Raw genomic sequence first — 12049 nt, 5'->3', positions numbered from 1 at the left:
AGGACCCCCCCCCCCCAGTGTGTGTGTGTGTGTGTGTGTGTGTGTGTGTGTGTGTGCACAAATGACACCACAACCCAGATGTAGAAGTTAGAGGGCAGCTTCACAGAGTAGGTTTTCTTCTACTTTCAGTGGGTTTGCTAGACTTGCTCAGCCACTGCCTTTACATTGGCCATGGTTTTCCTTCCCAAAAAACAAACAAAAACATTTAGAATGTATTGTTTTGAAAGTTGGAGAAAGTTGGTGAGTCATGCCCTTCCACTCAGGTGGCTTTGAGAGAGCCATGTAACAAGTGGCTGAGTCTGTTGGGCTCACAGTTTTTTGGCCAGGTTTCTGCACAAGCTGAGTCTAGGCTGATAGTATAGTCAAGCCTGACATGAACACAAGGCACGTTAGTAACTGTAAAGTTTACATGCACAGTTCACCTTCTTACTGAGTACCACTTTATTATTATTTTATTTGCCTACATGCACAGTTCACCTTCTTACTAAATATTATTTATTATTATTATTATTACTATTACTATTATTATTTTATTTGCCTACATGCACAGTTTACCTTCTTACTAAATACTGTTTTATTATTATTGTTATTACTATTATTGCTATTATTATTGTTATTTTATTTGCCTGTTGGGAGGCTCCTGGTGGTTGGGACAGTTTGAATTTCCCAATCTCTCTGAGAGAAAGCCTTCTGGCAGGTCACAGGATCCAAGCCAACAGGGGCTCTGTGGGGACCGTATTCCTCCCGTGTTCCTTTTGCTATTACTCTTGAAGATGCTGCTGTTTGAGTTTGAAGAGGCCAGCAGGGTGTATTTCAAACTCTTGTCACTGATTTACTTAAATAAGTGACACATAATTCCAAAGTGGAAGCAACTGAGACAGATTAGTGTTAGTGACTCTGGCCATCCTGTTTCTGGGAAAATACTGCTTTCACAGAAGTGCTGAGATCCTAACTTCTCACAGAATGTAGGTGCCATTTGCAAGGTCTCTGAGTGTTCCTTTCATAAGACATAGCATTTGGTGGCATAGGACTGTTTAGTGAGCCCTGACAGCAGCTCTACATTCATACACATGGAGCTAACTGGGCAGGGATCTGTGCCCAATCAGTAATTTATGAATGAAGGGGACCCTCCCCTCTGCTGTCATAACACCCCTTCCCTCTGCAGCTTTCTGAGAATGAGGTCAGGACCAGGATCTAACTGCTTATGGCTCAGAAATAGCATCCCAGCTCCAAATTAATCTGACACTGTTTGTCGTAGGATGAAAAGCCTGCTTATAGCTTTATTTCCGGTATACCCTTGCACACAAGCTGTGAATGAACCCATGTGAAGAGCGGAAGCAGAGGCGAGCCAGCCAAGAACTAGTTGATTGGGTAGCTGGTGGTTGCAGACAAACTGCAGGAGCTGTCTTGCATTCAATGGGAGCCTTGATTTGAAAAGCAAAGAGGAAGAATGAAATATACCCCAGTGGTGTAGCTCTCTAACCACCACTCTTGAGAAAGGAGTGCTAGCTATTGCTGAGAACACTGTGTGTCCCTTATGTTGTGCCCAGTCATTTCTCACACTGTGTGGCTAGCTGATCACCTCTCTCCTGTGGTTCCTTGGGCGGGGAGGGGGGCGTTCAGTGCTTTAAATGGGCATTACACATACACTGCATTTTATATCAACCATATTAACACGCACAGAAAAACAGAGGAGTGTGCAATTTTCTCTTACACACAGACACACAGACACACAGACACACAGACACACACACACACACACACACACACACACACACACTAATGCACCACAGCTTAATAATACTTAGACTTAGCAGAAGTAGGGGTTACTCTCTTTCCATCATTGCAGGCCAGCCAGATTTCTGCATATGGATCCTGAGGAGAGTTCACATGTCTAAGGGTCTTCCCTACAGTCTCTTTAGGAGTTGTGTATATCTAAAGGGCAGGGTTGAGCAGCACACAGGCATTGTGTATGGTTTTGTTGTCCTTTTTAGTTTATTTCTGTGCTCAGCCTTAATTGCTGGCTCTTAGTGTCTTTTTTACTGGGATCATTTTTTATTGGCATTAGTCGTCTTCTCTGCAAAAGATGAAATAAATCATTGGAAAGTTGAATGAGGGCTAGAGGTGTTAGTAGCAGCCTGATCTGCTACAGGTTCCTTCAGTGGACTTTTATGTGCCAGGTGTGCATTGAAGGAGATGTCAAAGCTGTCTTTTATATTTGTGATGATTTTGAACAAGGGCAAAAAGCTTAAAGACTGTCATATAACTAAATGGTCAGATGTATGACCTAGTTGACATTTTTTGCATTTAATGTTTTCTCTACATGTTTGAGAAATCTTATAAGCATACTCAGAATTGAGCAAATTTATATTGATATAGGATTGTGTGTGTATGTGTGTGTGTGTGCATAAATATTTCTCTTCACATGTACCCAAAGTGGTATCTGTAGTAGCCAATGTGCACTTTTCAAATGGATATTTCTTATGTAGAGACAGAAAGCAGATTAGCGACTGTCTGGGCCCAGAGGATACAACAGGGATTAATTTCACAAGCAAGAAAGATCTTATTGTGGTGATAAAAATGTTCTGAAACTGGATCACGGTGATGTCAATAAGTTGGCAAATTTTACAAATTTATTAAAGAATTATGTGTTCAAAATGGATGCATTTTATACCTCAACAAATCTGTTAAAAGTGATCGTTCCCTTTAAATCCTAGGGTCGGTAGAGGATGAAAAATGTCATCCTTCCAAGTCTTTTAATGCTCTCTTTCCCTGCTAAAGTTTGTTTAATTCAGTGGTGGAGAAGCTGATCTTCAAGGTGACAGGGCAGGATCAAAATCTAAGGACACAGGATGGGAAAGTCTGCCCTGACCTCTATTGGCAAGAAGCAAGGTTACTCCCACTGCTGGGTGAGGAGTCAATGTCTGGGTTGTCACAGGGCAGGGAGCACATGAGCACATGAGATGTGGAAGCAGTTGTTACAGCCACTCAGAAATGCAAGCTTTCAGCTCCCAGCCCTTAAGTGATGGAGTGTCTCTTTTCTTTTGCAGGTTGTGTTAGTCTTTGCTCTCAGCATTGGTGCCCTCGTAATATACTTCATAGACTCGTCAAAGTGAGTATGCATATATGTTGTCTTGTCCGTTGTTTTTCCCCTAGGGCAATTATGATCCCTTATATTGATGAGCTTATTTAACTTAATACTAGCCTTACCGAGATTCTCCTGAGTGCTGAAGACTTGAAGGAAGGCGGGGCTTCCCTGTGCTTCATTTATGAATGGGGAAAGTTCTCTCAAAAGAACGGCTAGGTTGATACTGATGGTATGGAAGGGAGAGGCACTTAGGGACCAAACCTTCTTGTTGGGTATACATTTGTAATGAGCTGTTTCCTGATTGAGTATTTATACTGTACATGCCAAGGGGTTAAGAGGGCTCCTTTGGGAGTGTGTAAGCTCTGGGAGAGGGTGACAGAGTCCAACATGAGCCTGAGCCATTCTAGCCACAGCCATAGGATCCTTTTCTCATCCAGAAAAATCATATTGGAAGATAGATTAGAAAGCCCAGTGCAAGGATTCTACCTGCCAAATGAATATGTAGCTGAATCAATGGTCACTGTGCTTCTCCAATTATGAAACTAAAGAAATGGGATAAGGCATTCATGAGGCCTCCCAGAGCTAGAGGTCTGGGACTCTCTGAGAACTTGTAGAGAGTGATGCTCATGAAGACCCTTGGAGTGGCAGGTTAGTGATCTGGAACCCCAGGGTAAGCATGGTTCACAGATGATGAACCTTTGGGGAGGCTGAAGAGACCAGGCACCATGGCTACTCTTAATGCTGTGGGAACCACTGCTGAATACATCACTTTTTCCAACTATCTTACTGAAGTCTCAAAGTTGACAGCATCTGAGACACACAGATCTGGGAATAGACTTGCTTTTCTGCTGTGACACAAACTTGACAGCTCTGGCCAAGGACAAGAGCCCTTGACCTTGCAGTCCTCATTGTTTACTTTGGGGGTGGTTTTCATCGCTCTAATGTTAATCCTGCTTGGGTCTTAGCCTTCGAACCCAGAATACCTGTCTTGTGTTCCTGTTGGATCAGACTCTGGTATGCCTCAAATTTGGGCTCAATGCTCTTTTTCCTATGGGGTGGTATGGTGGCAATTTAATGCACACCCAAATTCCGAATTTCCCTGAGCAATCTGGTCACCAGGCAGGGGATTTTGTACATGTGGCTATAAAGGCCATACTGTCACATCAGGGAAAAGTAAAGAAACATATCTCTTCATCCTTGTCTGAAATCTGCCACTGTCAGACTGTCAGAAGTCACCTAGCCCACCTCAGACACAAGGCTGGGCCCTCACCTGTCTTGAGCCGTGAGTCCTTTAAATGTCCTCAGGGCACAAGAATATGCATGCTCTCTTCATCTGAAATTGCTAGTCAAGAAAGAAGAGTATCATTCAGTCTGCAAGTCTCCAGTTCTGTGAGTGAAGGTAAGCTCTCTTTTCATATTTATTTAGAGATTCTGGACCACATTTGAAATGAACTGGCACTCTCAAGCACTTGGTCATCTTTCTCCAATCTCTCTCCAGGGGTCATGGGGTACACACCCTGCCAACGCCTGTGCTGGGGCTTAGGAAAGAGTTTCGGATATGTAGTCTGTGTGCCCCCAGAGAGTACACACTTATGTGAAGGTGAGTGTGGCGGTCTGCTAAAGGGACAGAGATCTAGACTGTGCCTCCATTTCCTTTGTCTCCCTTTCTGACCCCATGTATGTCATGGTAATAAACTATTTCTGGCAGATGGATTTGGATGGTGTCTTTTTTTAAAATTGTGTCAACTACGAGTCAATTTTTGGCTGTGTAGAGTCTGGTCTTCCTTGGGGGAGGATGGCAGAGCATCCTAGGTTGTTCCTAGGTTGTTCACCTAGGTTGACACTCTTCACCGGTGCCTCCCCAGCCTCCTCCAGCCCTTTGGGGTTAGTCCTGAAATTGCTCAGTCTTTGTGAAGATGAGACTTGAAACCCTCAGTGATTCTGGATCTTTTAGGCTCATCCAAGAAGTCTGTACCAAGGCTGATCTTCAGTTCTGGTTTTCAGTTTCCCAAGCCAGAAATGCCAGTACTCTTGGAGATTCCTCATTCTTTATGGGGGCTGACCAAGCCTTAGCATGGATTCAGCCGTTCTCTCCACCTAAACTATGCAGACTGTGTGGGTCTTTTTTGTAACAGACTTGGTTTAGCAGAACACCTGTGGCTACGTACATAACTCTACTTTTCATTGCTGCTTCTTGGTCTCTCTCTGAGACCACACCCTAACACTCTGATTTGTGGAAAAGCTAGTGAGAAGCCTATACTGAGAATCCTTCACCTTCCCATCCAGGTTGAGCAAATATGCTCAGTTTATAGAGATGAACTAAAGTAAAATTTACAATGTTGTTGCCTTTATGATAAATCTAGAAGGTCATAGTCAGAACACCAAAGACAATCCCCTAATCAAACTGCAATCAAGCTTAGTGAATGAAATGAGATGAAACTCTATATATAAACTACACATGGAACTAGGGTGAGAAAGTATAAGGCAAATTCTTGAAGTCTACCTTTTTCATTCAAAACTACCTCTGTCTCTTAATAGACATGACTTGGCTGGCCATCTTGGAGAGCAAATTAAATTCCTCTTAAAAATTATACCAAGTCATTGCCCTGTCAAAAATACCTGGTATTCTGAGATGAATTTGCTTTAGTGTTAACCCTCTGCAAATAAATTGGAGTGACCCTTGCCAGACTGACACGGTTTGCAAAATTGTTCTCTTATTATATTTAACCAGCGCTGTCTTTACCTACTTGGTAGATTGGAAGTCTCATAGTTAGAGAAGCTCAAGATGCAAGGCTTTCCACATGTGGCCCTTTAGGCAGTGCAAAGAGGGTTTGGGGATATGACCTGGTGGGTAAGAACATCTACTTATGCTTATGAGGATCCGAGCTCAAATCACTAAGGGGTTTCTGAAAAGCTGGGCATGGTCTATGACTCCAGAGCTTTGGGGGGATGGAGACAGGAAGACCACTGGCTTGCTTGGCAGCCATCTTAGCTGTGGGCTTAGTAAGAGACTCCGCCTTAAAGGAATAAGTCAGAGGGTAAGAAAGCAGGGCACCTGGTCGTCTCTCTTGATCTCTGCTTGCACATATATCACACATGCATATATGAGAAAGAGAGAGGGAGAGAGGGAGAGAGGGAGAGAGGGAGAGAGGGAGAGAGAGAGAGAGAGAGAGAGAGAGAGAGAGAGAGAGAGAGAGAGAGAGAGAGAGAGAGAGCAAGCTACAAAGGGTGCAGATGGGCATATGAAACAGGTCCCTGTGGTTAACTCAGCTAGCTGATGTCAGAGAGGCCGATTTAGACTGTGCACACAGACAAGCAGAGTAGATGCTCATTCTATCTCAATGAGCCAACAGAAAGGCAGTAAAGTTCAGGTTAACTTTGTGAGTGGCAGGTGTAATTATAATTGGTGATGTACCTTACCTTTCAAATTTTACTCAACTACGGTAATCTCACACATCTTTGCTTTTCAGTTCTTAATCCAAGATAGATAGATCCCCTAGTGGATCTTTCTCAATGAGGTGTTTGACTCCTTTGGGTCTTTATTTTCCTTATGTGGTCTCTATGCGAAGAGTCATTTGGATCATCTGCAGTGATCACCATCTGTATGAGACAGCTTGTCCTGGAGCCTACAGATAAAGAGAATCAGATTAAAAAGGGTTCAAATGGAGCACCATCATTCCAGTGAAAGATGCTAGGAAGATTCAAACAAAGGAGGACATTATAGCAGGACTTGGTTGAGATGTCTTTAATGTCAGTGCCTTCCGGAGACAAGTAATCTTATCCTTTCAAAGGTCCATGTTCTGCAAATTCCCCACCTCCTAATTCTGACCCTGACTCTGCAGGTACTCCTTCTCCTATGCACCCTGATTTTTATAACACAAAGACTTTTTTAAAAAAAATGTATAAGCAGGGTCTCAGCAGGTAGAAGCATCTACTACATAAGCCTAACAAGTGGAACTTAATCTCTGGAACCCACATTTTAAAAGGCAGGAGTGGTGATGTGCTTCTTTAAAACTGGCATTCCTGTGGTGAGACGGGAGGCAGAGACAGGAGAATCCTCTAATAGCACATGGGCCAGTTGGTCAAAACACGAGAAACAAGGGAAACTCTGCCTCAGCATGCTGCGAGGTGAGAACATGCTCCTGAAAGTTTTCTTCCAACCCCCACACCTGTACTGTGGCATATATGTTTCCATACACACACATATGACACACACAAACATATGCACACACACACACACACACACACACACACTAAATAGTTTTTAAAATTGCGCAACCAAGTCAAATGTGCCCTTCAAGGTCCTATGAATGTCAATGTCACTGTTGCTTGCTCCTCCTCTCTCCTCGATACCAGACCAAATTCTGAATATATAAGGGGTGAAAAGACCTTATAGTGTCAGCATGGGGGTCAGGACGCATGGATGGCACAAGGCAGCAGTCCCTGCTGCTTCCTTCTATAATTTAAAAGAAAGTTGGAGAGACAGCCGCTCTCAAAGCTCCGTGCATCTGCATTTTTCCAGTGGTATTCTGGGAAAGGATGACTCACACGTGGGGAGATATTTATTCCTTTGATTCATGCTTAAATGCTGCTCCTTCTTATGCTTCAGTTACGTGGATTATGAATATTTAATGCTGCATATACTGGAAATGAAGGTCAGGTCCTGCTCACTGGCAACTTCAAAGCAGCCTCCATTCTGAAAGGCATACCACCTGCTGTTAGCAGAGGAAAGCAGAAAGGTTATGCATTGTTAAAAATCTTCCTTAATGACTCTATCTGCACCCAAATGCCTGGTGCACAGTTGGGGCTGCCTTCTCTGGCTTTTCCAGCTTTTGCTCTTGGATTCTTGTTTAAGGCTTGCCGCCTGAGTGAGTAGGGCATTTGGATGGTCGAGGAAACCATAGCACAAATTTTGTAGCACTTCCTGTCCAAGTGCTCCACCGCCAGGGGAATGACCACTTCTCAGTCCTCATAAATTTCATTTATTTGTTCATTTTATATTCATTCATTCACTCATTCATTCATTTATTCACTTTCACAGCTTCAATGTGAAAACCTTAAATATTTTCCAGGTAGTGACAGTGCTTATGGTTAAACATAGTTGCAGATAATTGTACATAAATTTGCAGTAGAAACTGACCAGATTGTTTCCATAGCCTCTGGAAACACAAGTGACTCTGTTATTATAATTCAGAAATCCAGAGCCTTAGCCCAATCTGTTATTATTTCACAGTTTTACCTTCCACTACTCTTCATATCTTATCTGATATCTCTGCTTTCATCCGATAAATTTTCTTTCTAAAGTAAAAAATCAGGGGATTAGAAGATGGCTCAGTCAGCAAAATGCTTGCCATAAAAGCACGAGGCCCTGAGGTGAGCAGCAATGCAAAAGAACTGTGTGTCTACAGTCCCAGTGCTAGGTGGTAGGTGAGACAGGTGGGTCCCTAGCATCCTAGCCACCTCTTTGAACACCAGGTTAAAGACTAATGTCTCAGAGAGGAAAGTGGGAAACAATTGAGGAACATACTTGATTTTCAACCTCTAGCCGCTACACATCTGAGTACATACACCCACACAGTCAGACACATGCATGTAACCACAGACACATCCACACAAATTTGAATAATAACAAAAGGCTAGAGGAAATTTGTGTCCCCATTGTTGGGCTGCATGTGAATTAGAATGCTCAGCACATTACAGAAAGTATTAATGGCTTCTTCTAATCCCTAGCTGGAGATTTATAATTCCCACTTTACTGACTAGAAGTCTGGAACCCTAAAATTTGCTTCAAACCATATAGCTAACAAGTCCTGAAGCCAGAATCTCACTCTAATGTGCCACCAGCTCCCCCAGTCCCCGCTGTCACTTGTAAATGTCAAGGAATAAACTTCTAGACTGGAGAAGTTCTAGAAAGAGCTTGGTGCTGCTTTGTCCTGTCAAGTCCTCTGCCTTCTTCCCTTTGTCTTCTCTTTCCCCCATTCTCATCCTGAGAGCCAAGTGTACAATAGATAGCTCTTGGGAGAGCCCCATCACCATCCTGTCCCCTGCATCTGCTGTGGATCACAGGGAAGTTGATGGTTGTTTCTCGAGAGTCCTCATACCCAGCGGATTCTTTCTAAGGAAGGAGTCTCCCCACCCATCCCTACCTGCTCTGCTCTGCACACAGAAGCAGGTAGGAGAGATGCCTTTTCCCTTTAATTGAATGCATTCTTTTATCCTTTAGAGAGTTGCAAGGCTTAATCTTTTATAGTTTTGCATTATATTGTGTAAAATTCACAAATATTATTAAAACAACAGAGTATAGGAAAAGTGGGCCCAAAAACGGTTTGTTGGAAGGTATTAAAAAATGATTGAAAAGAAAAAAAAACAAACTAGCCTCTTTCTTTCATTACTTTTGTTCTAAGTCACCATGCACAGATGTTGACTTGGTGCCTCCAATGTGCCCAACTGCTTGGCCAACCACTTGGCAGGGATGTGGAGACAGCATACATCAGGGTTCCCTTGTGATCAGTGGTAGCTTTCCCTTTCACCATTATGTAGCCTTGCAGCATGAGCAGCTGGGCAGCCAGGGCATTGGGAGAAAGCGCCTGGGCATATCTTAGCTGTTAACTTCCTTTAATGGATCAGGGTCATTGTAGGTAGTGCTCTGAATAATTAGCTCCAGCACCCCACCTTCTTGCTCTATTTGAGAAGGCACGGCATGCACTTAACCTTTGTTGAAGAAGTCAACACAAATCACGGTGCGTGCAAAGCATCTCTTTCTTCTCCTCTTTTAAAGATACTCCCCACCACAATTTTCACCATCCCTCAGTGACATTTTTATTGCCAGGCTTTGGTTTGGAAAATTATGGGTAGGGAAAGTTCAAGGGCAGGGTGTTCAGAACAGCACTGCACATCTGTGTGGGGGAACACAACAGGAGAGCCAGCAGCTGTTGAAAGAATAGAGTGTCAGATGGTAGAGGAGCTGAGCCACTGAGGGATGGAGACGGGCTGCCTTCAGGGTAGATGCCATAAATAGCTCCCAACGGGAGCCTTCTTTTCCTTTCAGAATCTAGCCTCTCATGGCACCTTTGAATTCTGTGATGTGTAAGGAGCGTTGACCCAGTCTTTCTGCATCATCTAGTTTTTCATGTTGCCATTCTCTCATTAGTAGGGATAAACTTGGTAGCAAAGACAGGTAGAAATGATACAGAGGGATAAAGGAGGCACATTCTTTACCTGTCTGCTTCCATGTGGATGGATTTAGGCCACAGGGTCTCTTCTTTGGTTATATAACACTAGATTGACTTTATTTTTTCTCAAGTGTTCCTCCTCAACCTTCCATAGCACTAAGACAGTCTCTGTCCTCACTCATCCCTCACTGTGCAAGTGGTCCCATAGGTACCATGATAAGATGGCATCTTCAAGTGTTAAAGAGTGTGAATGTTCCTCAGGCAGCTTATTAGAAACTATAGGGGACTCTACTGGGAGTGAGAGGAGTGAATGAGATAGACCTTTCAGGTTTGATAGCAAAGACAACTTGGGAATAGAGTTCTCTTCTATATCTGAGGAGTCAACCAACTGTGGATTGAAAATATTGTCTAAGAAGATCCCAGTTTTACAGCTCATACATAGATATATTTTGTTTTCATTACTCTCTGCACAACAGTTGCTACTAGTACAACATTGACATTGTATTAAATATTATTTATAATCTAGAGAATGTAACGTATAAGGAAGGATATATCTAAGTTATATGCAAATGTGTCGTTTCAGATAAGCAACTTGAAGGTACGTGGATTTGGGTATTCATAGGGACCCCTTGAACCAATTTCCTTGAATACAAGGAAATATGTTGTCACATCTTAAAAATCCCTTGGTACCACTAATCTCTGTGCCTGAGCATATTCTCCCTTAATTGCAGGTAAACCTGGCAGAAAATATAGGTGGCGAAGGTATAAGGGGCAGAGATGACTTCTTTCTATGTCTTTTACTTCTCCATAGGTAGATGTAAAGGACAAGGTCTGTTCTTTGGTTGTATGACATTAGGTTGAATTCATTTGTCTCTCAGAGTTTCTTCTTCTACCTTTTAGACATGACTAGAGGTTAAAAGTCACCTGCTAAAAGTCACCAAAGGAAAGTACTATAGTCAAAAAATAAAGCCCTTTGAGATAAAGCCCTTCCTCTTGATCTTTTGTGTCGTTTTTACCAAATTTAAGCCATGAGCAAAGATGTCTTGTGATTTACTGTCTACTAAAAAAAAAAAAAAAAAAAAAGCACATTGACTTTTGGTGCCAATTCAAGACTCTTAGGTCTTCATTGAACTATAGACTTTCATGCCAGGAGAAAGTAGATATAATCCCAGGTGGAGCGGTGGAAAAGATTAAACTCAGACAGAAGGACTTTGGGGCCAGTTAGCTTTGTCTTCACTGGCAAGAGGCCTTAAACTCTTTGATCCTCTCTCTCTGTCTTGCTCTGTCTCCTTTTCTTTCTTCTCTCCCTTCCTCCATTCTATCTCCCTCTCCTTTCCTTCCCTCCCTCCCTCTTTCTTTCCTCCCTTCCTCTGTTGAACTAACTTCCTCCCTCCCTCCCTCCCTCCCTCCCTCCCTCCCTCCCTCCCTCCCTCCCCCCCTTCCTCCCTTCCTCCCTCCCTTCCTCCCTCCCTTCCTTCTTTCCTTTCTCCCCTGTCTACTCCAATCTGTCCATATGTCTTTCTTTCTTTTCTTCTTTCCCCTGCCCACCCCCCACCCTCACTTCAGAGTTGGAGACGTCAGCATGCAGCTGTATTGTGGAAAGTTGACAAGGCTGGGTCATTGGCTTCACTTCTTGGCATTTGTTAGGCATTACTTTTGAGAACACTGAGCCCAATGGCTCATTTGCTTTCCCTGTGAAAATACTATCTTCTAACTATGCCTATAAATCCACATTCCCCGACCCTTCAGAATTAGAGTGGGCACTTTCTGACCGCCTCACCATTTTCCA

At 43.1% G+C, this 12049-nt stretch overlaps 1 protein-coding gene and 1 long non-coding RNA gene across 56 annotated transcripts in view; both read left to right on the top strand.

Moving 5' to 3' along the window:
- Positions 1–12049, top strand: part of Kcnma1 (potassium large conductance calcium-activated channel, subfamily M, alpha member 1) — a 712823-nt gene that overhangs the window by 351874 nt on the left and 348900 nt on the right. For all 55 annotated transcript variants that reach the window (XM_017315884.2, XM_017315873.2, XM_017315871.2 and 52 more), the window contains one exon: positions 3051–3112. In XM_017315884.2, the coding sequence (XP_017171373.1) occupies positions 3051–3112 (62 nt within the window). The remainder of the gene's footprint in view (positions 1–3050; positions 3113–12049) is intronic.
- Positions 3120–12049, top strand: part of Gm51422 — a 58436-nt gene continuing 49506 nt past the window's right edge. The window contains exons 1-2 of the long non-coding RNA XR_003951126.1: positions 3120–4487; positions 4587–12049. The exon at positions 4587–12049 is cut by the window's right edge and continues 49506 nt beyond it. This is a non-coding gene — a long non-coding RNA (predicted gene, 51422). The remainder of the gene's footprint in view (positions 4488–4586) is intronic.

Source organism: Mus musculus, chromosome 14, assembly GCF_000001635.26.
Source record: "Mus musculus strain C57BL/6J chromosome 14, GRCm38.p6 C57BL/6J".
In the NCBI taxonomy this organism is placed as follows: Eukaryota; Metazoa; Chordata; class Mammalia; order Rodentia; family Muridae; genus Mus; species Mus musculus.
This window is presented reverse-complemented; position numbering and strand designations above follow the sequence as displayed.